Here is a 27499-nt window from a genome sequence, read left to right as displayed (position 1 = left end):
GAGATCTGCTTCTCCAGACACAAGGCCGATATCCTGCAGGCTCCCTTCCTGACAGGATCACTTCACTCCACACTCACACACTGAGTGAGTCAGCACAACTGCAGATGCCAGGATAAGCACTGTTTTACAATTAATGCTGATTTATATTCCAGAAAGCAAGGCAGCAAATGTAATGTACAATTATAGCAAAAGACAATAGTTGCAATGATAATGTAGTGAAAACACTTTTCTTATGATTAGGGCAGCTGAGTTGCTTCTGTTGGTGAGGATTCTTACCTGCTGCCTGTCCCTCTACCATCCCCCTTCTCCTGCCTCTGTTAGTTATACCCTTTTTGTCTGTGCATAAGAAGACATATTTTGAGAGCCACATACAATTTCCTAAAACATGGTCCAGGGTGACCACTCCCTTCCCCACAGATCCTGCACATTGTTCTCACAGTTGTTGCTCAGTCATGTTATGTGGGGTCAGTGTGAGAACACGGAGTCCAATGAGGCCTATCTTCTGGATATATCCTAGGGCAAGCGTGTCAGACTTAGTCCAATCAATTCCACTAAGTCGTTAAACAGGGCAATGGCTGCTCGTACCACATATGTTACAAAGTGGTCAGAAGAATCGCTTTCTCCAAAGATTGCTGAATGTCCTGCCTTGCGCCAAAATCCCAGCAGAATGCTATGGGTTTTAGTGCCAAATTCTATTAAATGACTTGGCTGCAAGGCAAAATTAATTGCCTAGAAAAGCAGAAAACTTCATTCCACTGCTTTCGTTGTTTAAAACTAAAATGTATCCCACGGTCCCCCTGCCGCCCCCCAAATATATTCCCTAGGCCAGCTCGGTGGCTTAGTGACACTGCAGCGCTGGCCATGCAGAGGGAGCTGGGTTTGAATCTAGGCTCTGCTTCTTCCACTCCCCAGGTCAGCTGGGGCTGGGGTTGCCGTGAAGGTAGTGCTCATAGCCCCTGGGGCAGAGGAGGGAGTCTGTCACCATATAACAGTAACATCTAGCAGCTGGATTTGGAGCCCATGATTGCAGGATTCTAGAAGGAGTCTGGTGTGTCGTCGTCATCGTCCCCTGAGTCCCAGGACCTCACCACAGTGACTGGATTAAAGTAAGATGGGGGGGATAATCCCTGGGAAGTTGCAAATCAAGGCTCATTGCACCAGATCCCAGCCTGGTTTGGTAATTCAGCTCCTCTAGGAAAAAAATTAAATTTCAGTAAATGCAATGTTCACAACAGACAATTACTTGGCAGAGTGCATAAACAACTGCCTCTAAGTAAAATTCATAACTCTTTACAGCAGGGCTACACAGTCGTGGAGGGGCATAGAGAAGTTGGGTCTCAGAATAACAAAGTTAAGAAAATAGGAAAATTGGTTCTTACCTGCTAATTTTCGATCCTGGAATACCACAATCAGTCCAGATGCCTGGGTTTTTGCTTCTTTACCAACAGATGGAGGCTGAAAATAAAAACTTCTCTGACACTGCTATATAACCTAGAGTGCCACCTGCAATCCTCAGTAGTGACCTGTACTCAAGCCAAGACGGATGGCACTAATACAAAAACCTAACTCCCCCTACCCGGAGCAGGGGAAAAGTGAAGCCACACAACTGGAGCCCTTACATCACCAATGGGGAATGAAAACCTTCAACCCCCAAAAACATAACAGTAAATTTCTGCACTATATACACAGTCTCCAACGCCTTCTCTCAAAAGTCAGTCTGTGAGACAGGAGCAAACCTCCCGACCCGAAAAGACTAGACCTTAGTGAAATAACCCCTACAGATGTCCTAGCTTAAGGGATCCGTCCACTGCGAGATGTACCAGATCCACAAATCATGGCTGATGTGGCCACTCCGAAGCCACTAGAATCACCCTTCCCAGGCGCCTCTTGATACATCACAACACCCTGCCTATCAGAGGCCATGGGGAAAAGACAGTATAGCAGAATTTTTGCCAGCCAGGGAAGAGCCAGAGTGTTGAGCCCCCTGGGATCCGACCTCTCGCCCGTGACTGAAGAACCGGGGTGCCTTGGCATTCTGCCGTGAAGACATCAGGTCCAGCTGCGGAGAATCCCACCTGGTCTGTATGAGATCCATGGCCTCTGTTGACAGTTCCCACTCTCCAGGATCCAACTCTTGCTGACTGAGATAGTCTGTCTGCATTTTGTCCACTCCAGCCACAAGAGGTGCCGCCATCACTGTCAGGTGCTATTTCCCCCAAACAAAAAGCTCCTGGGCCTCCTGAGACACTATGCAACTCTTCATTCCACTTTGATGATTGATATATGCTACCGTCATCGCATTGTCCAACAAAACTCGCTATTGCATTTGGTGGTCCGCACGCACTCACCTCCAGCTCAGAGTATGACATGACACCCTCAGTTGGGGAAGGTCCCCGAATGCTCATGCGGCAGGCTGCTGCATTCTACTTACTGTTACTGCTACTTCCTCTGACGCTGGGAAAAGGTCCTTGAATGGTCGTGTGGCAGACCGCCATGCTCAGCCAGACTCTGACGCTGCTGCTTCCCCAGGGCCCTCCTAAGGTGCACATGCACCTGACATCGTTCATCTTAAAGGGCCTGCAGTGGGAAAATGCCAGCAGCATCCGATGATGACATCACCAGCTGGGCCTATAAAAGGCCACCACTGCAGCTCCTCCTTGCCTTGGCAATAGGTCGACTACTGGATAGTAGAACAAGATGTCAGCATTCCAGTGTTCCTGGTCCTTGCTCCTGAGTTCCTGGTCTTTGTCTTCATCTGTGGTCAGCCTTCAGTTCTTCTTTGGGTCTTCATATTATGGTCAGTCTTCACTTCTTCAATGTTTTCTGTGTCATCACCTGCCCACTTGTGCTTTCCTTGCCTCCCTGCCTGCCTATCCATCCCACCTTCCCTTGGATGGCTCTCTGGTTTTGACTTCGGCTTGCTTGACACTCGACTATGCTTGAACTCTACCTGCCACTGACTACAGCTCAACTAATGACCATGCCTGAACTCCACCTGTCACTGACCACTGCCTAACTCCTGACCACATCTGAATGCAGTCTGCCCCAGACCTGGCCTGTGACTCAACCATCTCCATGGACATCCAGCTTGTTTGTAGTGACCCCCGCCTGCTGGCCCCGGCACCCGAAGGTTCAACCTAAGGGGAGTAAGGACTGGTATAGGTGAAGCTCCAGTTGGGCCTCTGCCACAGCCAGTTCTGCCAGCCGACAGTAGAGACCTGCAGGGCTCCTCCCTGCAGGATGCACCAACTTCACCTCAATCCAAGGATCCATGCCTGCAACACTTGCATTGAACGACCTTGTACCCATGGACAAAACGATAGCAACACCATGCATACTGCTCTAATTTTTTTTCAACTTAAGTTTTATTTTGTCAAACACAAAAGTACAATAACATCATAAAATATGTAGATATGCATAAACTGTTTAACATCCACATTTTATTTCCCTTGTTCTTCCTCATAACCCCTTCCCACCCCTTCTATTATCATTGGACAACAGAAGAAAGCATCATAGTTATTCAAATATCATCAGGATAACTCAAAACATTCAGATACTAAAAGGAGATATTCATGTCTCTATAGTTTTGTCAGTGATAAGTAAATACTTAGGGGTAGATTTTCAAACCGCGCGATTTGGCGTACTTTTGCTGGCGCATCAGGCGCAAGCAAAAGTACGCGGGATTTTAGTAGATACGCGCGTAGCCGCGCGTATCCGCTAAAATCCTGGATCGGCGCGCGCAAGGCTATCAATTCCATATAGCCAGCGCGCGCCGAGCCGCGCAGCCTACCCCCGTTCCCTCCGAGGCCGCTCCGAAATCAGAGCGGCCTCGGAGGGAACTTTCTTTTGCCCTCCCCTCACCTTCCCCTCCCTTCCCCTACCTAACCCACCCGCCCGGCCCTGTCTAAACCCCCCCCCCCTTACCTTTGTCGGGGGATTTACGCCTCCCGGAGGGAGACGTAAATCCCCGCGCGCCAGCGGGACACGACCTGGGGGCAGGTCCGGAGGGCGCGGACACGCCCCCGGACCGCCCCGGGCCGTAGCCACGCCCCCCGGCCCGCCCTCGGAACGCTCCCGACACGCCCCGAAAAGCCCCCCCTCAGAAAACCCCGTGACTTACGCGAGTCCCGGGGCTCTGCGCGCGCCGGTAGGCCTATGTAAAATAGGCTCACCGGCGCGCAGGGCTCTTAAAATCCGCCCCTATGTAAACAATCAGATAGTGATATTCAGTCAGGAGCAAAAATCTGTGTTTCTTTCATTGTACGTAAGGAGACCAGACTTTCTCAAATTTGATAATCATATGGTTCCTAGAACCTGTAATCTCTTCAATCTGTAAACATAATCTATGCATCTGTAAACTGTTGACATAGAAGGACAAGCCAGATTTTTACCCTGATAAGCTATTTGTTGTGTCCGTCGGTGCCCGACGCCCTCTCTCCACCCTCCTTACCTAAATTCCGGACACAATTAATTAAGGCTCAGGGAAGAAGTTTGAGCTGTAGATTCAGATGTTATAGTGCCTCCCTCTCCGTCTGCGGGAAGACTGGCTACCGCGGCTTTCTCCTGCCACTTGTCCTCGGGCGTTCCCAGACCGGCTCGATGCTGCAACTGCCATGTTTCCTGGAGGCCTAGGGGCACGCGTGCGGCGCAGCCCCGATTGAAGTACCAGCATTGGCGCGAACCTCGGGGGCGTCCCCCGAAGATAATGTTACCCGCGACGGATATTTAAGGTCTCAGTATTTGCTAACACAGCAAGTTAGCAAGGGTTTCGCTACCTAAGCTACTCTGCCTCCTCGGACTTACCAGAGGTACCCGCTCCTCGGGGGCCTCGCTCTCTCCTTGTTTTTTCAGGTGACAGTCTGGAACTGGTACTCGCTCCTTGAGGGTCCTCTTCCCAGACTTACTTCGTATACTCTTCTGCCTGGAAGTCTTCACTACCAACTATCTCAGCTACATCAGTGAGTTGCCATCATTCTCTCTGAGCTTTCCCTGGAACCAGGTACTCGCTCCTCGAGGCCCTATACTTTCCAGCACCTGGGCTTCATTGGGACATTGTGTGAGTGTTACATCTGCATACCCTACCTACTCACTATATCTCAGTTTCTCTACAGCTCAGTTATCCAGGATCGCTGTTCCAGTATCTGAGGGACTACATCCCAGCCGGGCTTTCCAGCTCACTACTGCCATCTCTGGTGATTCAGTATACTGTCTAATAAAGAACTAGTGTGTGTTTGTCTTCTAACTCTGAGCCTGACCGGTGGTCCCTCTCGGGGGTCATTCCCCGGGGGCGTGGTCATCTGTCACTGGTCCAAGGATCCACCCTCAACTATCTGATTGCTCCTCCCATCAGGCATCAGATCAATAACAGATTGCTAACTCCTCATGGAGAACTGAACACTATTTCACATCTAGCAGCCACTATCAATTGTTGTACCAAAAGTTGTATAGACTGATCACTTTGCGCTAATTGTATATTTAACAGAGCATGTTTGGGAGACCATACCAGATCTAGACCCACAAGGAGCTTCATGAACGAGTAAACCTTATCCCAAAATGCAAAAATGACAGGACATGACCACCATATGTGATAGAATGTATCAATGTTCCCACAAACTCTCTTGCACTTATCATTAAGTTTGGGAAAACAACATATTATTTCTCAGTGGTGAGATACCATCGTAAAAAGGTCCTTATAGTGATTTTCAATTACTGATGTAGAAATGGAGCTCTTCCTAGTACATAAAAAGAACAAGTCTCATTCCTCTCTGTTATTTCAATACTAATGTCTTTTCCCAAGCTGTGATATGGGATGGAGGTGAGAGTAAATCTTTGTTCAGTAAACTATACATTTTTCTTATTGAGTCTTTTAATGAATCAGCCCTATTACAATATTTTTCAAATATAGTTTTGCCTTTCAATAAATCATCCTTAATCTGCCTCATCATCATCAAAAAGTAATTTCTGGTCTGATATGATAGCTTATCCCCTAATGCTTTGAAACTCTAAACTACTTTCCTCTCCCACAGATGTTCCATCAGATATAATCCATCATCAAGCTACTTCTGGTAATGTTTTAGCTCAAGCCTGGGGGCAAAGTCAGTATTATGATATAGTACGGAGCTATAAAAGTAAACCCATGGTCTCACTAACTGTGAATGCCATCTAGTCCATAAAAGTATGTAGAATAGTTGGAGGAACTATACCCAGCAGTTTCCAAGTCCTCCTAGGTTGCCAAATAATTGCTGACAAGGGCATATTACCCACCAAATTTTGTTCCAGCCTCACCCATAGTTTATTGTCCTTTTTTCTGTGCCAGTCTTTCAAAGTTATTAATTGTGACACCTACATAATATCATATGATATTTGGCGTTCCTAAGTCTTCTCTCATCTTTGGCAAGTACATAACACTTCATGCAACTCTGAGGAGACTCTTTTTCCATATGAAATAAAAAATCTTTTTCTGCCAGAGCTTTAATATGGTGTTGGGAATCAAAATCGGTAATGTTTGAAACAAATATAGTAATCTAGGTAGTACATTCATTTTTATCATTGCTAAATGACCCATCTGCGATAACCAAATCCTTTCCCATTTCTTCAACTCCCTTAAAATGGTCTTAAACTGCGAGGTATAATTAAGTTCATACAAATCACACGGATTCGTACCTGTTCTGAGTCCCAAATATTTATATTTCCCTTGGCCCATCTAAAAGGAAATGTCTTCTTCAGAAGGGAAACATGGAGCTTTGAAACTGATACATTCAGTATTTTGGATTTGTCAAGATTCAATTTAAATCCTGCAAAATTACAAAAATTACAAAATCCATATAGTTCTGTTACTGCTGCTCTTAATGAATTTGCAGGATAAGTATCATCTACAAATAAAAATTTGTAATCAGCCTCTCCCACTCTTACTCCTTGTATACTATGATCAGCCTTTATTTTTCTTGCCAAAGGCTCTAGAAACAAGGCAAAGAGCACAGGGGAAAGTGGGCAGCCCTGACGAGTGTTCCTGGCCACTGTAAATAAATCCAAGTATCCCCCATTTACTTTCACACATGACTGGGCTTTATCACAGTCATGTGTGTATAATCACCAAGGCAACTGCTCTATATGTTAGAAATGTAAAGAAAAGCAAAAGAAAATTGAAACCTATCTGGTTCTCAAAGGAGGTGGCTGACAAAATTAAAGCTAAAAGAATAGCATTCAAGAAATATAAAAGATCCCAAAGGGAGGAGCACAAAGAAGAATATTTGTATCAACTGAGGGAAACAAAGAAATTAATCAAGTTGGCAAAAAGTCAAGCAGAAGAGAGGATTGCCAAGGAGATAAAAAATGGTGACAAAACATTTTTCAGATACATCAGCGAAAAGAGAAAAGTCCAAAGTGGTATAGTGAAATTGAAAGGTGGTAATGATCAATGCATGGAGAGAGACGAAGAAATGGCAGAAATATTAAACGAATACTTCAGCTCTGTGTTCACTAAAGAAGACCCTGGAGAAGGACCATCTCTTCACAACAAAAAACTGGAGGGAAGTGGAATGGATGAAAATCCTTTTACAGTAGAAAATGTGTGGGAAGAGCTAAAGAACCTGAAAGTGGACAAAGCCATGGGGCCTGATGGGATTCATCCAAGGATATTGAGGGAGCTCAGAGATGTTCTGGCAGCTCCGCTGTGTGATCTGTTCAATAGATCCGTAGAAACGGGAGTGGTGCCGAGTGATTGGAGAAGAGCGGTGGTGGTCCCGCTTCACAAGAGTGGGAACAGGGAGGAGGCTGGCAACTACAGACCGGTTAGCCTCACTTCGGTGGTGGGAAAAGTAATGGAGTCACTGCTGAAAGAGAGAATAGTGAACTATCTACAGTCCGGAGAATTGATGGACCAGAGGCAACATGGATTCACCAGGGGAAGATCCTGTCAGACAAATCTGATTAACTTTTTTGACTGGGTAACCAAGGAATTGGATCGAGGAAGAGCGCTTGATATCATATACTTGGATTTCAGCAAAGCTTTTGATACGGTTCCACACAGGAGACTGGTGAATAAAACGAGAAGCTTAGGAGTGAGGGCCGAGGTGGTGACCTGGATTGCAAATTGGCTGACGGACAGAAGACAATGTGTGATGGTAAATGGAACCTTCTCTGAAGAGAGAGCGGTTTTAAGTGGTGTACCGCAAGGATCGGTGTTGGGACCGGTCCTGTTCAATATCTTTGTGAGCGACATTGCGGACGGGATAGAAGGTAAGGTTTGTCTTTTTGCGGATGACACGAAGATCAGCAACAGAGTGGACACGCCGGAAGGAGTGGAGAGAATGAGACGGGATCTAAGGAAACTGGAAGAGTGGTCGAAGATATGGCAGCTCAGATTCAATTCCAAGAAGTGCAAAGTCATGCATATGGGGAGTGGAAATCCGAATGAACTGTATTCGATGGGGGGGGGAAAAGCTGATGTGCACGGAGCAGGAGAGGGACCTTGGGGTGATAGTGTCTAATGATATGAAGTCTGCGAAACAATGCGACAAGGCGATAGCAAAAGCCAGAAGAATGCTGGGCTGCATAGAGAGAGGAATATCAAGTAAGAAAAGGGAAGTGATTATTCCCTTGTACAGGTCCTTGGTGAGGCCTCACCTGGAGTACTGTGTTCAGTTCTGGAGACCGTATCTACAAAAAGACAAAGATAAGATGGAAGTGGTACAGAGAAGGGCGACCAGGAAGGTGGAGGATCTTCATCGCATGACGTACGAGGAGAGATTGAAGAATCTAAATATGTACACCCTGGAGGAAAGGAGGAGCAGAGGTGATATGATACAGACTTTTAGATACTTGAAAGGTTTTAATGATCCAAAGACAACGACAAACCTGTTCCGTAGGAAAAAAATCAGCAGAACCAGGGGTCACGATTTGAAGCTCCAGGGAGGAAGATTCAGAACCAATGTCAGGAAGTATTTCTTCACGGAGAGGGTGGTGGACGCCTGGAATGCCCTTCCGGAGGATGTGGTGAAGACCAGAACTGTGAAGGACTTCAAAGGGGCGTGGGATAAACACTGTGGATCCATAAAGTCAAGAGGCCGCCAATGAAGAGTGGGTGACTCGCCAGAATGACGGCTACTGCCTGGAGTCAATACCCTTAATTCAATAAACATACACATGCTTACTGTGACTCCAACATCGCTCTAAGCTTCAACAGCAAGAGGAAATGTGGAAAAATGGATTTACACTCACAAAGAGGGGAGGAGCTGGCTTGTTACGGCGGTTACTACCCCAAACCAAATAAGCCTGATGCTTCACCTTCAATGCATATACAGCATAGTTCTCTGCTTCAACGGCAGGGGAGAAGAAAAAAGGGTTCGCACTCACAAAGCGGGGAGTAGCTGGCTTGTTACGGCGGTTACTACCCCAAACCAAATGTGTCTGATACTTCACTTTCGATGCATATCCAGCATGGCTCTCTGCTTCAACGGCATGGGAGAAGACTGATACTACACGCATTTCCAGCATAGCTCCCTGCTTCAACAGCAGGGGAGAAGAAAAACAACCAATAAGGACTGTATAACATAGTATGGGTAAAACAAATAAGCATGGGTGTAGCTTGCTTATTGCGTCAGTTACTACCCCTAACTAATCAAGCTAGATATTTCAAGGGTGGGGGTGGAAGGGAAATAGAACCAAGAGCTAAGAGAAACAGATAAGTAAGAGAGAAAAAATGTGTGAAGCTTGCTGGGCAGACTGGATGGGCCGTTTGGTCTTCTTCTGCCGTCATTTCTATGTTTCTATGTTTCTATGTTTCCCTATCCAATTAGTGAAGAAATGACCAACATTTTTTCTTCTCAAGATACTAAGTAGGAAAGCCCAGCGCAATATGTCAAAAGCTTTTTCTACAGCCACAGACAAAAGCACCATCGGAATATTTTCTCTTTGTACCCACCAAAGTAGATCTATTATCTTTTGAACATTATCAGCCGCCATTCTATTATGAATAAAGCCTGCCTGGTCTGGGTGTAGTACCAGACCTGCAGTGACTCTCTTCAATCTGTTTACCAATACTTTGGCCAGAATTTTGAGATCTATATTGAGAAGGAAAATTGGACGATAAGATCCACATAGAGTCAGATCTCTTCCTAGTTTAATAAGAATGGATATGCCAGCTGGTAATAATGACTCTGTATCCCTAAGAGAATTAAATATTCTAGTCATGTAAGAGACTATGCTAGTCACAAATGTTTTATAAAATGTTGCTGTATAGCCATCTAAACCTGGTGCTTTCCCAACCTTACAGTCTGTAATGACCCGAAGTATTTCTGTAGTTTGAATTTCCCAATCCAGGAAAACTTATTGTCCTCATTAATAATGGAAGTGTCTACACTATACAAATCCCCATAGAACTGGAGGAACCTCTGCCTGATGTCCAAAGTGGAAGTCAAGATGTTTCCTTCCTTATCTTTAATTTTTACAATCTGGTTTAGTGTATTCAGTATTTCAACGTTTTTGCCAAAAGCTTGCTTGCCTTGTTTCTCCCTTCAAAATGAGATTGTTGAACCAGCTCTAGCTGGTGTGCTATAACATCTGAATCTACAACTCAAACTTCTTCCCTGAGCCTTAATTAATTGTGTCCGGAATTTAGCAGAAAGATTGCATTTATGTAATTTCTGTAGTGAAGCTATATTATTTAGTATGGACTCTCTAATTGTCCTTTTTTATTTTTCTTATAGAAGGCTCTAGAAATCAGTTTCCCACAATTTCAGACTTAAAACATTACCAAACAATCATGGGCAAGACATTCTCTGTATCATTGATGGAAAAATATTCTGTTAATTCTTCCCTCACCTGTGTACAATAATCTTCATTAGCCAATAAATAGTCATTTAATATCTAATAATGTTTCCCTGTGTCTAATTGAGAAAAAAATAAATCAATTCATACTGGAGCATGGTCCAACTAGGTGATAGGACCAAATCAGAACCCACAACCTGGTTAATAATGGATTTCTCAATACAAATGTAGTCTATTCTTGAATAGGAATTATGAGATTTGGAGAAAAACATATTGTTCTAAATTCTAGCAAAACACTGTCTCCAGATATCAATTAGATTCCATTTGTTCATTAGTGCCTTTATATGTAATCTGTGTATTGTTATGCTCACTGCTCACAGGAGACCCTGCGAGTGGCTTTACTCACCTCAACGCTGCCAGCCTGACACTGCTGTTCTCCGTGGCAGTGAAATGCTGCCGACATGCAACAGACGCCACAGTTTCTCCTCTGCTTCCTAGGTGTGTGTGCGCATGACACAGCTTCTTTTAAAGAGCCCGCAATGCCCTCGGATGATGTAATTGCTGCTTGCCATATAAAAGTACTCTTCAAACACTTCAGCCTTGCTTCATCAAGGTCTCCTGGTTCCTGTCTCGTCCTGTTTCCAGTATCCAGTCTTGCTAAAGCCATCAGCCTGTTCCAGTCTTCAGCCTGTTCCGATCTTCAGCTCTGTTTCAGTCTTCAGCCTGTGCCAAGTTGTCAGCCTCAGCTTTTGCCTTCTCAAGCTTTCAGCTTCAGCCTTGTCTCCGTCAAGCCTTCAGCCTGTGAAGGGGAATATCTAGATATATCTGTAGAGCCTGAACCTTAGAAAGTGTTAACTTTTTACCCTTGCCCTGCTCTCACCATGGTGGCTGTCTCTGCAGGATACTATTTTGAGATATGGGTAGCAAGGAAACTTGTGTTAAGCCAGGAAAACAGAAGTTATAAGCAATACTCATTGTTCCCTTTGGGTGGCATTGCCAAAAAAGCAGGAACTTAGCTATGTGGAGGACCTTAGTGCAGACCCCCGACTGATGATGTATTTTTAATAAGACAGAAGTGGGAATACCAAAGGGGGAGGCAGATGCTAATGTAAGGGACTGGGGAAATAAAATATATGCACGCCAACACATGATGGCCTTTATAGTTTACTGTGAACTTTTGTATCCCTGCACAAAGGGAAAAAGGGGAAACTGGAAAATATATGATAAAAATATAATCAAGAGGGATGTAAGAGTGGGAGTAAATGAGTAATGAGACATAGGAAAAATGTGGATCCTGCGTCATGGAGCAAGGATTTATTACACACAAGATATAAGGAGGTACAGAAAGCCTGAGAATTTGGGAGAAGGCTCGCATATTTGCTGAGGCGTGTGTGACTACGTTATTACGTGGCACTCCTTACCTTCTGCCCGGGCTAAACAAATTAGAGAACTGATTTTGGGATATTGCTTTTGTGCTTTTTAATAATACTTATATAGCTGAGCACAAGATTATGATTATTATACAAATTATACTTATAAAAGAAATTATTATAACTAACTTGTAATAATTTTCATATTTTTACTAATAAAAGAATTATAATAAATAATTCTGAATACAAGTCTTTCTCTTCCTAAAAAAATATATATATAAAGGTAAGAGAGAAAAGGAGACATTTGGGAGGAGGAAGGTTTAGCCTGACTAAAACTGGCTCTTTTCTCTCCTATAAAGGAGAACTGAAACAATCCTAAACTCCAGAATTATAATTAGCACATGTAGGGTAAAGCTCAGCCGGGCTAAACAAGCCCCAGCTTTGTCTTAGTAGAGACTCTTGGACTCTCTCTTAGTTTGGCCCACGTTGACTAGCTCATCCGCCATCGGTGCAAGCCTTAGGTTGTGTCAGTTCACCATCCTGCTCCCTCTCCAAAATTAAAACTGCCGGTGTGTCTCACCTATGGAAAATACTCAGTTCAAACTGAAGCCTTAGTAGACTCCGGAGTCGGGGACAATTTTATCCAAGAATCCATGTCACGCCAATGTGGTTGTCCTACTACCAGCTTAACTACCCCCTGTGTCATTTCATCCATCTATGGAGAATCTCTACCTGGTTGTGTGACCACAGCCTCCATGCCCATTATGATGCAGACTGGGCCTCACCAAGAGAACCTTCAGTTCTACATGTTATCTAAAGTATCCATCCCCCCTACAGATTAACCAATGGAGTCCATCCTGCTGGGAGCATTTATTATCTCATCCTGTCTCCAGGCACTTCACTCTGAACTAACTCACCTAAGGTGCCAGCTTTGCCACTCCATTGTACATCCTGTTCCTATGTGAATTCTGAACTGTGTTGTCCTTCTGCCAAAGAATCTCTGTCTATCAGTCACAACCAGCCTCAGTTCTTGTCTGAGTTTTAGCCTTGTCTTCATTCAAGTCTTTAGTCTTGTCTTTGTCCAAGTTTTCAACCTCATCTTTGTCCAAGCCTTTAGTCTTGAATGATTCTTCGGTCCAGTCTCAAAATCAAAGAATCTCTGGATTCTATGTCTGGGCCCCAGAGCCCCAAGTTGGTAAAGAAGTACCTTCATCTCCTCAGAAGCCAAAGAGAAGAAGCCTGAAGATGGGACTTAGAAGAGGGAGTGCAGTTATGCTCACCACTCACAGGAGAGCCTCGCGAGCAGCTTCACTCACCCCAACACTGCCAGTGCCAACCTGATGCTACTGCTCTCCGTGGTAGGGAAATACCGCAGACACACAGCAAATGCCGTTGTTCCTCTTCTGCTTCCTAGGTGCATGGGCAACACAGCTTCTTTTAAAGGACACATGGCGCCCTCGATTGATGTCACTGCCATTTGCCCTATAAAAGGGCTTTTCAAATGCTTCAGCCTCGCCTCAGCATGATCTCCTGGTTCCTGTCTTGTCCTTGTTCCAGTATCCAGTCTTGCTTAAGCTGTCAGCCTGTTCCAGTCTTCAGCTCCACTTCAGTTTTCAGCTCCACTTCAGTCTTCAGCCCGTTCTGGTCTTCTTGGTATAGACTCTTGGACTCTGTCATAGTCTGGCCTATGCTAAGACTCACTTACCCGTTGGCAGCGCAAGTCTTAGGGCACAGTCCATGAGGTTCCACCAGTTGCGTCACGTCAAAAAGGACTCACGCTCACATCATTCACAACATGTATTTTAGAAGTATGACTACCTCCAGAGGAATTATTCAATTTTGGTGATGTGATGTTAAATTCTCCCTCCAGAATCAGGTGCCCATCACCCCATTTTACCAAAATATCTGCAGCTTCACCAAAAAAATCACCCTGATCAAAATTAGGAGCATAAAGGTTAATCAAAGTGTATAGGTTACCACCCACCTCTGTTTGTATTAGAAGGCTCCTCCCTGATGGTTCCTCATATCTCTTTAAAAACCACTATACAAAATGCTTAGAGAATAAAATAATACAATGCAACAGAAAAACCCTCCTCTAGGCCACTCCAGTATACTTCCTCTTATTGGAGGTTGCAGCAAAATATCTTGATGGAAAGTCAGCAGAGATCATTAAGTGCTCATAGCGCCTTTTAAAATGAAGGAAAGCAACAGAGACATTAGAAGACGTACGCTCTCTGTACAGGAGACGCCTTTTTGAATATGTATTCAATCTTTTCACATTAATTGAACACAACCTGAAAGTAGTCGTCATGTCCAGTATAATACTCCACCCTTTTTCAATAATCCGATTGAGATACCAAAATATTAAATGATCCCCTTTATTAGACCAATAGTTTATCTGAATGCTCCTTGACTCCTTTTTATCACCCATCACTAACATCTTTGCCATAATCTTACCAACTACACTTGAATCCCACCAAACCCCCAAACTACCACCTCCCTCCCTCCTTTTCCCCTGCCCCCCAACAATTCCCTTAACCCCTTGTGATCTGCTAAAACCCAAGTGCAGATCCTTTACTCGTAGTGGAGGAGTGATCACCAAACCCCACAAACCCCTCACCCCACCCACCCAAGAAGCCACATCTTGAGGTGTAGTAAGAATAAACAGCAACATCACAGCCTTTAGTGAGATCTGGTAGAAGTAAACACCTCAGTAAATCCTGAAAGAGAACCAAAAGTTACCTTCAATCTCAATATATATAGGCTTGACTATCCGATTCTGTAAGATCTAGAAATCAGTAAAGTAATATCCATTTTGAAAGTCAGGTTGTCACAGATTTCGCTGAGCAGTAACCTCTAGATTGGCATCGAAGTCTCCGACCTCCCTTTTCCACTCATTGCTACCTAGGTCTATTGTCTCTCGATGCAGACATTGTAGAAGAAGATGAAATTTTGATCTGTAGACCTGCAGCCTTAATCGCAAATTCTGCTTCCGCCACTGATTTCTCTCTTGAGCTGGATCCTTTGATAGTAAACATGAGGCAAAGAGGAAATATACAGTGATATTGGATGCCTTATGTTTATGTTTATTAATACTTGATTAATTGCAATTAATTACAAATGTAAAACAAAACGATGTACAAATATGCAAAGCTAACAAAGCAATATACTTCTATCCTTCTCCATGGAGGATAGAAGTGATTTCTCTGAATTCTTGCCATTTGCACAAGGTAGCAGGATTGTACAGATTGATCAGTACAGATTGTGTTATCATGCTGTTCCATTTGCCACACCAGCTTTTTCCTGGCTACAGCAAAAATGTGTTCTTTTATGGCATAGCTGTAGAAGCAGACTATGATGTCTCGCGGTTTGTTGCCATTTCGCAGGCCCAAACATCTGTGTGCTCTCTCAATCCCGCATTAACTTCAGTTGTTCTTCAGATCTTACTAAAAACTTACAAATTTACCTCACAGTCTCCTTGCAATCGACATATTCTGGGGTCTCCGGGACCACGTGAAAATGTAAGCTGCAATGCCTCGTGCGGTTTTCTAAATCAGCAAGCTTTTAAATCTTTATATTTGCCTCCTAGGTTATCCAGTATACTTGCATGAGCAACTAGGCGATTATCATTTTCCTCACCGTGGCGACCAATGTCGGTCATTTCTTCTCGAGGCTAGGTCATCAACGCCAGCACTTCTTTCTTGTTTGACTTAATGTCCACCTTCAGTTCACATAACCATTCACAAAACTCAGCTTGCGATGGAATATCACTTCCAGCTGTTGTCTGGATTTTATCGTTAAAGTCACTGACCTCTTTTTGCAAATCTTGGCCTACCAGAGTTTTACTGCCCATGCCATCAATTTCCTCATCGGGCTTTGCATAAGAAAATTGCTTAAGATCCATTGTTTCCTTTTGATGGTCATTTTGTGGTCCAGAACAGTCTTCAACCACAAAAAATCTTAAGGAAATAAAATGGATGGCAGCATTAGAAAAAGTATTAGCCTCTCGAGTGAGGGAGCAAAAAATTGAAGCGTTCATTGGGGATGATGACATCACTTTCTCCTTTACTGTTCTTGTTTCTAAGCAATTGATAGACCATAATGCTTCCTCTGCTGACCACCATCTGCTCCTGACAAACAGCCCTCCAACCTCTCAGGCTGGCATCGGTGGTCACCATTATCCAGGTCAGAGCCTCCAGCTCCACTTCTCTCTCCAAATTGGGCCAGGAAAGCCACCACGAGAGACTAGACCTGGAGCTCCCCTGACGTGGCAACAGAAGCTGAAGCTCCTCCGACTGCAGACTCCACCAGGACAGAAGCGTCAACTGAAGAGGCTGCATGTGAGCGAACGCCCTTGGAACTAAATCTAGCATAGATGCCACAGAAACCAGGACCTGCAAATAATCCTAGACTCTGGGCACCGAAGGCCGCTACAGCTGACAGACCTGTGCTTGCAACTTCGTCACCCTGTCTGAAGTGAGGTACATCTTCCTCACTTGGGTACTGAAATGCACCCCCAGGTACTCCAGCAATTAGGAAGGAACTAAAGTGGATTTTGCCATGTCCACCACCCAACCCAGAGTCTACAACCTTCGCATGACCTGCTGAACCAACTGTCAACAATCAATCAGACTCCAACTTTGCCCGAATGAGCCAGTCGTCCAAGTAAAGGTATATTAAGACCCTTTCCTTCCGCAGTGCCATGACTACTATAACCATCACCATGGTGAATGGTCTTGGTGCCATTGCCAATCTGAGTAGATGTGCCCAGAACATCTACTCAGAACACCCTACCGCCTGACCTGCACCTCGAACCATGTATGAACAACTTCAAAAAGAAATTGAAAACATGGTTGTTCAAGCAAGCCTACCTGGAATAAAAAGCCATCACACCATTTCCAAAGCAGACCACTCTGCGATTACTCTTTTCCTCACATTGAGGAACCATGTTTTGTTATTCTTTCTCTTCTCAGCTACTTCTTGTTACCCCCTTTCCCAGTTTTACTTTCCCTGTTAAAATGTAATTTCCAAGCTTAACCCGTTTACTGTAAACCGTCATGATGTCCACAACTAATGCCGGTATATAAAAATGTTTAAATAAATAAATAAATAAATCTTCTCCTAGAACCATGAACTGCAGGAACATTTGATGCTCTGGCTGAATGGGTATTTGCAGATAAGCTTCACTGAGATCCAAGAACACTAGAAACTGTGAATCACTGTGATCGCCATTCGTAATGTCTTCATTCAAAATTGTGGCACCTGTTGCACTGCATTGACCTTTTTCAGATCTAGAATGGGCCACAAAGTACCCTCCTTTTTTGGAACCATGAAGTAGATGAGGTACCTTCCTTGACCCCGCTCCCCCAAGGGAACAGGAACCATCGCTTCTAAGCATTCCAATCACTGTAGCATATCCTGTACAGCATCTCTTTTGCCACGGGTTCCGCAAGGAGAAACTATGTAGACTTTCCAGATTGGTCATGCAAATTCGAATATGTAGCCATCTCTCATCACCTCTAGTACCCATTGGTCCATAGTGACCTTAGTCCAAAAGAGAGCCAGCTTCCTTCCAACAGCTTCCACTGAAGAGTGGACCAACCTTACTTCATTGTGAAGCCTTATGTCTTCCAGTCCCTGGACTGGAACTATCCTGAGATGGTCTATGTGACCCTTGAAAGAACTGTTGCCATCCAGAACATTGTCTCTAAGAGGAGGAAAATCCCCTATTGGATTGATATCTCCTTGTGTTCCGAAATCAAGATCGAGGTTGAGAACTCTTCTTGCTCCTTTTTGGCTTATCTTAGCACACCTTGTGCCCCTTGAACTCTTCTTTTTTTTTTTTTAATTTATAGTTTATTGAATTTCTTATTACATTTTACAATGAAAAAAGAAACAAGAAAAGTTTTTGGATTACAATACACACTTCTCCAACAAAGAAAATTAAAATAAGTAATTCAAAACATGTATTTCCAAAATTTATAGTCCACTTTATAGAGGAGCCATAAAAAAAGAAAACATTTTATAAAAGAAATCACAAGCAATGTATATTTTGGAGAGTATCAAATTTTTACACCAATTTATATTAATCCCAAAATATAAAAAACTGTTACTATGCCCTCATCCACCTTTATCCACAAGAAATACTTCAAGGTGGGCTGGTTCTGTAAAGACAAATTTATTCTTATGTAGAGTGACCAAGCACTTGCAAGGAAATTTTAGAAAGAACGTGGCCCCTAGGCCCAGTACTCTCTGCCTCAATAACAGAAACTGCTTCCGCCTTAATTGTGTACTTCTAGAGACATCCGGGAACACCTGGACCTTTTGACCACAGAAGCTAAAATCTTTGGTTTTAAAATACTTCTGGAGGACCAAATTTCTTTCTTGCTCTAAACTAAAAACCAATATTAAAGTGGCTTTAGTTTGTATATCATCAACAGATGTCTCCAAAAAAGCTGTTAAATTTGAGCTGTTGAGATAACATCTAATTCCCCCTCTTGTGCTGCTACCCCTCTTTTCAAATTAGATACATAATACAATTTAGATATAAGCATAGCCTTTGAAATACACAAAACTTGTTTTGCATATTTTTTAAACAATTCTTGAGCCGAGATTAATCTGGTAGCTGGAAAATTCAGAAATCTTAAATTTTTACACCTCATAGTATTCTCTAATCCTTCTAATTGCTTGTATATCATTAATGAGTCTTTTATAAAAGTAGCCCCAGATGCTTGTAAGGACAATATCTGTGAAGAAGAGGTTGCACTCACTGATTCCAAGTGTGTAATACGCTTGCTATGGTCTTCCAGTGTGTTCCTTGTCTCCAAAGTAAAGTTGGTGGATTGGGCCATGGATAAAGATAGCATCTTTTCCATTTTAGTGACAGCTTTCCATACATCCACCAGTGTTATATTATCAGGATTGTCCATCTCCAACTCTGAGTCCAAGGAGATACCAACCCCCATATTTTTTTCAACAAACAGTAGAGAGGTCCCACCCTGAACTGGTGGAGTACCTCCTCTTGTCTGTTGGAGATGTTAATTCCAAACCAGGGTTAGTTACATTACTAGCCCCGTGAACTCCAGGGGTTAAATTGTGATCTTGGTATTGGGCGGGACTACTAGAGGCTCCCGACAAGAAAGAAATGTCAGGAATAACCTCTCTCGAGGTTTGACTCACCCTTCTGAGAATGTGTTGGTCCATTGGTCCTTTAATCTCTTTTCAGACAGGAGTAGAGGCTACAGGTCTTATTTTTCTCTTTTTCCCCATCTGAGCCCGCTTTTCTGACAAAGAAACTTTATAAAAGAATTCTCTTCCAGGGGTGCGCCCCTTTGGCGCGCGGCTTTGGCTGCCTGCCAGCGGCTGCGCGCCGCTGCACTGAGATTTAAATAGGTGCAGCCGGCAGGCTTTATGACGTCAAGATAGGGAAGTCAGATCTCACACCTCTGGGTTGGTCCCTCACCCCTTGGTCTCTTCTAAATGCTTCACCAGTTGTTTCAGGTCCTCTCCAAACAACAGCTTTACTTTAAAGGGGAGATTGCCCAGCTGCAACTTGGACCAAACATCCACTGACCAATTTTGCAACCATAGGAGTCTCCGTGCTGATAGCATATTCCTGGTGGATGTCCAGATCAAATCATACAGCACATCCACCATATAGGCCACTCCCGCAACCAGGCATGCTGCCTGCTTGGAATTGGCTGAAGACACTGTGCTATTTTCCTGTGACTTCTGCATCCAGCGTAAACAACCCATTGCATAAAACTGCTTAGCTTGCAGCTCTCATGCTTAAGGTTGAAATCTCCAACATCTTCTGCATGTGGATCTCCAACTTCCGATTCTGGGCATCTTTAAATGCAGTAGACCCCCATCACCAGGATGGTTGTTTTCTTCATCACTGCCAACATTGAATCATCCATCTTAGGGAGCATTAACAACTCCAAGGCCTCCTTGGGTAGGGGATATAGTTTTAGCATCACCCTACTCACCTTTAGGCTAGTCTGCGGAGAACCCTACTCCCGGATTACCAGTTTCTTCAACGTTCTATGAAAGGGGAAAGCCTTTGGAGGACCCTGCAAGCCTTCCAGGATGGGGTCCACCCCCTCATGGCCAGATTTCCTGAGGTACCTAAATTACCAGCTCTTTCAGCACTTCTGGAATCAGGAGCCTCATTTCCTCCCTTCTGAACAATCTGACCACCCTGGGGTCATCCCCTTCCTCTACCGGCATATCTTCCAGATTTGAGAGGTCATTATCTGCTTTGTCCACAGGAAGGTCAATTGCAGGATCTGCCCCAGAGCCCTCTGAGTCATCCTCAGCCTGGCATGACTGAGCCTTAAGGCCCAATAGGTGGAGAATCCCACTGGACCTCCTTTCAGGGTCCTCTCTCCCCACCTTAGCTTGCTTCTGGACCCCTAGTGGCTAGAGATGCTTCTCCCTGCTCCCTTCCTGGAGAAATATGCCTTTTGTAGCAGTAATTCAGATGAAAATGCCTCTGAATCACTGGACCCTTCCTGTATGGTATCTCCAGCCTCATCAAGGCCCTCTGGATCCATTAATCGGCAATAGTGAAGACAGGGAATCTCTCCCCTCACCTGCAGTAACACGCAGCCTGCCACATGGAGACAAGATGGCCACCATTTTCACGCTTGTAGCTAGAGCCTCCTTACAGGGTCCCGATGACTGGGTGGCTCATTTGCTCCCCGTTGCTTCTGTGGATGCCTCAAAGCTTCCTTCCCCTCCCAAGATGCTTCTTCCACACAGTGCTGCCGCACTCAACCACGATTTCTTATCACCAAATGCTCTGCAGCCTTTCATGTGCTCCATGGTAGCTGCCATGCTGACAAAATTCTCCTCCCCAGTCCACACGCTTACCGCCACACGCACTAGCAAACCTCCCTAGGGTCCCTCCGTGTTTCAGGCCTCCGTCTTCTCACCTCCCTCACGGCCCAACCCAAGTCGAGTTGACCTGTGACCTCTGCTCGCCCTGACTTTCACTTCTGCTTTTCTTCTTTTTTTTTTTTTTAAAGTGGTAGAATTGCTAAAAACCCAACAGAAAAATCAAGAGATACTTTCCTGAGGATGCCAGTCCTGCCAGCTGAAGGGAACAGGAAGCAGGTTCTAGAGCAGGGGTGGGCAATTCCGGTCCTCGAAGGCTGCAAACCAGTCGGGTTTTCAGGATATCCTTAATGAATATGCATGAGAGAGACCTGCATACACACTGCCTCAGTTGTATGCAAATCTATTTCATGCATATTCATTAGGGATATCCTGAAAACCCGACTGGTTTGCAGCCCTCTAGGACCGGACTTGCCCACCCCTGTTCTAGAGGAACCAAGTGAGTCAGACCCCTGGCTTTCAAGCCCTTTCGCAGACTTACGGCCGAGTCAATCAGGGATACCAACCCCCCTGCTTGCTCTGCTTCTGAAGGATGGCTCACAGAGGAACCTAACACCTCAGGAAGCATATCTTGTCTAATCTTCCTTCTTCTATTTTTTTTTTTTTTCAAACTCCAAACTGCAGGATTTACACCTCTACCATCTGCTGGAGTCAGAGAAATACTGAGGGACTGCAGGTGGCACTCTCAGTTATGTAGCAGTGTCAGAGAAGTTTTTATTCTCTGCCTCCATCTGCTGGTAGGGATGCAAAACCCAGGCATCTGGATTGATCTGTGGTATGAATTCACCAGAAATAGGGAATAAGTTATTTCTTAAACCCAATGAAGGTGAAGGTGTCTCATAATATTCAGTGGAGTTATCCTGAAAAACAGATTTATTTGCCCTCACTCCAGGACTGAAGTTGTACACATTGTCTTAAAGGGAAGACAGCACTGTGAGAGCTGGGCCAGAGTGGTACTTACGTATCATATATCTGGATGTTGGCTGGGATAGCACTGATGAAGCCCACCAGCTTCTTGCTGGAGATGACCCTCATGCCACAGTGCCACTGAGGCAGCCACCCTGGAGGGCGCAGAGCCCTAAAATCAGAAGGAAGTGGAGAGAGAGAGAGAGGGAGAGAGAGAGAGGCAGACTGGTCATCCATCCAAGTACAGGCCTAAAAGCTGCAGTAGGAAGTTGCTTGTTCTTCTTCTTTGCTTTAGCCATATTGTAGTCTGCCAAGGCATTTCAGGCAAAAAATAAAAATGCAACCATAATTTCCTTGTCCACCTGCTCTCTCATCCCCCCCCCCCCCATTACGTTCATTATATCAAGATATCTAGGTCCCCACCCCAAAAATGTTAAAGGAAGTGATAATTACAGAATTGAGGGCAAGAATTGCTTCAACAGAATAAAACTCCAAAAATCAGGCCTCTGCCTTTAAAAGTGTATACAAGAGAAACGGACAATGGGGTGGGTGAGCGTGGGGCACAGAGAGAGGGAAACTATTTTAACCGATTTTTCTTCAGAACAAGCTTCATGTCCTCTGGCATTTAAATCTAAGGCACCTTTAAATAGAAATAGAAATGGAGAAACTGTGTTAACCTAGCAGAATCGAAAGGCAAATAATTCTCTTGCTTCACTCATTTCATTAATGATCTTGACATCAACGATCTTTTGCCGCCTCTTCTCTTCCCATGAGATTTGGAAGCTGCTGTAGCAAATACCCCATTTGACGGCACTCTGTCTAGTATGAAAACATACAGCAAGCCCACGAGACAGTGAGAATATTGCTTTCATTTTTTTTTTGTTTTGTCTGCACGTCTTGATAAAATCTTAAGGTTCATGAAGCGAGGACTGTCTTTTATGTTTACCTGTACAATGCTGCACACCTCTGCTACTGCTATAGAGATGATCTGGTAAAAAGGAAGGAGTGAGGCAGGACAGATGTTGAGCAGGAAAGGCGCAGCAGTGAAGGAGGTGGTAGGGAGGGACTCACCACAGCAGGAACTCAGGTGAGTAGTCAAATCGCAGTATATTGTCCCCATCCTCTTCATAGTTCTCGCTCAGCAAGGTGTACAGTTCAATCAGCTGGAGAGAGAGAGACGGAGGTATGAGACAGAGGCAGTTATAAGCAATGCAAACTTTACGCCGTATCTCAACTAGCACACTAACGGGATATTGCTCCAAAATAACAAGGTTTCATTCACCCTGCACTGTCCAAATGGGGTTCAAACTTTTGGCGCCAACAAAATAAAATGGTTTCAAAGTTCTCAAGGAGCTAGGTTTCTCCTGTCCTGCCCCACAGCGCTCAATCCCTGGCCCCTGTACTCACCACAGCTTGGTCCCCGAGGTCCAAGGCGTCCCAGGTGAAGCCCTGTGGGAGGCTGTAGGGCTCCCGTCGGATATTATCCTTGTCGGGTTCAATGGGACCGTGTGTATTCACTATTTCACCTGGGACAAAAGGGCAAAAACGTCACTGCCCCCTCCGGCATTATGGGCTGGCAGTGTAGTCCTGGTTGTCAGGATATCCCTAACAAATATGCACGAGAGAGATATTTGCATGCACTGCCTCCATTGTTTGCAAATAGATCTCATGTATATTCATTAGAGACAGTCTGAAAACCAGACAGGCCAAGCGGTTCCCTTGGCCAGGTTAAGAACCACCTTGTGACCTTAAGTCACCCCTCTGAGATGATTTTTCAGGCTTAGATTTAAACAGGATTTGCCCACATTTTGGTTATTGTCAATTGTAAATATTCCCTTTCTATGAACCATCTTGTACGGGTGCTTCCCTTGTAAAAAGTCCATTATTAATGAGCTTGCTCTCCGCGCAGCCCACTGGCCACCATTAACCACAGCCCTGCTAGCACCAAGGCATCCTTTATCGTGTTTCCCTCCAGAACGTGACCTCTCAGCGGAGGAGGACACAGGAAAAGGATGTGCGAGCATGGCCAGCCAGGTGGTTTGTGGCCATGGTTGACGGCAGCCTGAACACAATGTGGCTCTTTCGCTGGTGCGACAGACTTTTGAAAAGTTAACTTTTGGGGCTTTATTTCCCCTGCACTTTTGCCTTCTGGGGCAGAGACACTGAAGCTGAATTATCGTGCTCAGTACTAAGCATACCAATGTCCATAATTCCCCATGGCTCTTTCCATCCCTCCTTGCTTGTTCAGAGTAATGTAATTAGTGAAAACTGAACAAAGAGAAGCGGCCTTTGAGGAATTAAAAATAAATGCCATTGTTTTCTGTATGTCTAAGTCTACTGTTGCTGATCTGCATCTTTAACGCCATGCCCACCCTGCCCCTGCTCCTCCCAACAGACTCTTCCAGCAAATTCCCAGCCTTCTCCTTGTGACATCATAACTGAAAGATTTCGCTGGGAAGAATGTGATGTCATGGCCAGGAGGGCACGGGCAGGAGTGCAACCCATACCCAATTTGGGGACCGGCTGCGTATCCCAGAACTGGTAGATGTGCTTGGTGGCCTCCTCCATGGTTTTGGCAGGTCCCTGCCCTATGGAGAGCAGCTCAATAGCCTTCCGTATATCCTGGATCCCTCGGCTAGCAGGGTGTTCACCTGGGAAAGAAACAAGCCCGTTAATTTACAAGGGCACGGGTGTTAGAGTTAAGAAGCCCAGTGGGATGTCTAATGCAGGGTAAGAAAAGGACATTCATTTCCTGCTCTCTGTTCTGTGGTTCCTATGGGACGAGGTGACCAACTTGTGGCTCAGGAGCTGCACTGTGGCTCTTCCCCTCCTGTCACCAGGTCCTTGGACAGCTTTGCAGAAGAAGGACTGGAGCAGGGAGAACAGTGGGACAGAGCAGAGAAGAGGCAATGACCTCCCTGATCCAGGCCCTCTGTCCCATCCTCCCCGCTCTCCACCCTACCAGCTGCCCAGAACTGGAGGGCTTGAATACTAGGAGAATGTAAGGAAGGGTGAATGTTATCTTTTTCCTTTCTCCTTGAAGTCAGCAATTGAAAAGTGGCTTTCATTTCTCCCCAAAGTCTATGCAGCAGGTGTGAGGGCGCCAGGGCTACGGTGGGGAGAATGGGAGTGAGAGAGGCCCTGCCTACGGGGTTACGTGAGAGCCATATGAGAGTGGAGGTTAGGAGCAATATAATGTGGGGGGAGTGGAGTGATAGAAAGGGTTTGAAAGAACTGGGGAAAAGGCAATAGAGGAGTGTAAGAAAGCCAGAGGGGGAGGATGTGTGTGAAAGAAAACCAGTGGGGGGGGGGGGGGGGAGGGGGGGATGAGTGTGTGAAAGAGCAAGAAATGGGGGTGGGGGAGAGTGGTGATGAGGGGATATCTGAAAGAGAGCTAGAGATGGTAAAGCATGTGTGGAGGGGGGAGGATGGGGGACAGAGAGCTGCCGGCAGTGAAGGGAGAGAGAGGGTGACAGAGCCAGAAGTGGTGATGGTGAGGGGGAGGGGGGGGAGGGAAGAGAATGAAAGTCAGAGGTATAACGGGAGTAGAAGGATGAGAGAGAGCTAGAAATAGTGATTGGAAGGAGGGGGAAGGATTTAAGAGCGACTCAGAGAGGGTGAGAGTGTGAAAGCCAAAAGAAGTGATGGTGGAGGGTGTATTAGAGAAAGATGGAGAAAGTATTGGGGGGGGCAGAGGGAAAGACAGGAGCAAGAGGGTTACTGACAGACGAGAGACTGGGATCAGGTAAATAGAGAGGGTGGAGGCAGAACGAGAGAGAAAGAGAACAGGAGGGAGCTTGGGGATACTGGTGCTAGAGAGAGTAAAGGAGAAGAGAGTGTATGGGAGGGAGGGAGGAGACTGAGGGGTTAGGGGTCAGGAACAAAAAAACCCAGGGAACTGGGGGACGTTGGAGCTGGGCAGAGGGTGGGGAGAATCTGGGGGGGATAAAGAAGCACAAGATGTGAGGAGGAAGGTGTTCTGTTGGGTGTGCTGAGGCTCCGTCTTCGTTTTTGTGACGGGTGGAGGATGATGTGCTGAAGCTGCTGAAAGACTAGCGGGGACAGTGGAAGAGAGAATGGGGTAATTGAAAGACTGGTTGATACAGGCTGAGGGAACAGAGAGAGAGAGAGACTGAAGGGCACAGGTTAGGGGAAATGAGAGCAAGAAAGAGATGGGTGGGAGTTGGGAGAGGGGGTGGAGAGGTTGCTGGGAATAGGGAGGGGATACTGAGACAGAGAGAGGAGTGGGATATGATGGGATGTCCCAAGAGTGAATGCTGCTACTCTAATATGTTGTGAATTTCAAATTCAAAAAAGAGAGTAATACAAGAATTGAGAGAGAGAGAGAGAGAGAGAGAGAGAGAGAGAGAGAGAGTCTGAAGGGGACAGAGTGGGAGGATTAAAAGATTGGTCAGAACAAGATGAAGGAATAGAGAGAGAGAAGACTAGTGGGAGGATTGAGAGGGACTTGTGGGGATACTAAGAGATACTGGTGGGAAAGGGATCCTCCTAGGGATAACTCAAGGACTCTACACACACCCCCTTCTCCCCTATCATCTCTTCAAACCATGAGGCTCTTTCTCTTTGGTACTGTGCATTCTAGTTTCTTGGCTCTTGATGCATGAAGGTTGCCCACCCTTGTCATACTGTACACTTACTAGAGACCAGTACTAGTGATAATGATTCCCATAGTGCACTACTACAGCAACTGGAGCTAGTGATAATGAAATCCCACAGAGGTACAGTGACCAGCACTAGTGATAATCCCACAGTGACCGGCACTAGTGATAAGGAGCTTTACAGCAATACAGTGACCACCCAGCACTAGTGATAATGAACCCCACAGAGGTACAGTGACCAGCACTAGTGATAATCCCACAGTGACCGGCACTAGTGATAGGGAGCTCTACAGCAGTATAGTGACCAGCACTAGTGATAGTAAGCCTCACAGCATTACAGTGACCAGCACTAGTGATAATCCCACAGTGACCAGCACTAGTGATAGTGAGCCCCACAGCAGTACAGAGACCAGCACTAGTGATAAGGAGCTTTACAGCAATACAGTGACCACCCAGCACTAGTGATAATGAACCCCACAGCAGTACAGTGACCAGCACTAGTGATAATCCCACAGTGACCAGCTCTAGTGATAGTGAGCCCCACAGAAGTACAGTGACCAGCACTAGTGATAATCTCACAGTGACTGGCACTAGTGATAGTGAGCCCCACAACAGTACAGTGACCAGCACTAGTGATAATCCCACAGTGACCAGCTCTAGTGATAGTGAGCCCCACAGAAGTACAGTGACCAGCACTAGTGATAATCCCACAGTGACCAGCTCTAGTGATAGTGAGCCCCACAGAAGTACAGTGACCAGCACTAGTGATAATCCCAGTGACCAGCACTAGTGATAGTCAACCCCACAGCAGTACAGATTCCAGCACTAGTGTAACCCCTGTGATGGTAGAACCCGGATAACAGTTCCAGAGGCCATATCTCACATTTCTGTTTAGCTGGACACTGTTTCTACATCACGAGATGTATATCCAAAGTTTCC

At 45.3% G+C, this 27499-nt stretch overlaps 1 protein-coding gene across 1 annotated transcript in view; it reads right to left on the bottom strand.

The window, feature by feature from the left end:
- Positions 1–27499, bottom strand: part of LOC115073899 (glycylpeptide N-tetradecanoyltransferase 1-like) — a 46653-nt gene that overhangs the window by 14111 nt on the left and 5043 nt on the right. Inside the window, exons 2-5 of the mRNA XM_029572839.1 lie at positions 24449–24592; positions 23349–23467; positions 23013–23104; positions 21997–22113 (exon numbers count right to left, since the gene is read on the bottom strand). Coding sequence (XP_029428699.1) covers positions 21997–22113; positions 23013–23104; positions 23349–23467; positions 24449–24592 — 472 coding nt within the window. The remainder of the gene's footprint in view (positions 1–21996; positions 22114–23012; positions 23105–23348; positions 23468–24448; positions 24593–27499) is intronic.

The sequence above is a fragment of the Rhinatrema bivittatum genome, chromosome 12 (genome assembly GCF_901001135.1).
Source record: "Rhinatrema bivittatum chromosome 12, aRhiBiv1.1, whole genome shotgun sequence".
Lineage (NCBI taxonomy): Eukaryota > Metazoa > Chordata > Amphibia > Gymnophiona > Rhinatrematidae > Rhinatrema > Rhinatrema bivittatum.
This window is presented reverse-complemented; position numbering and strand designations above follow the sequence as displayed.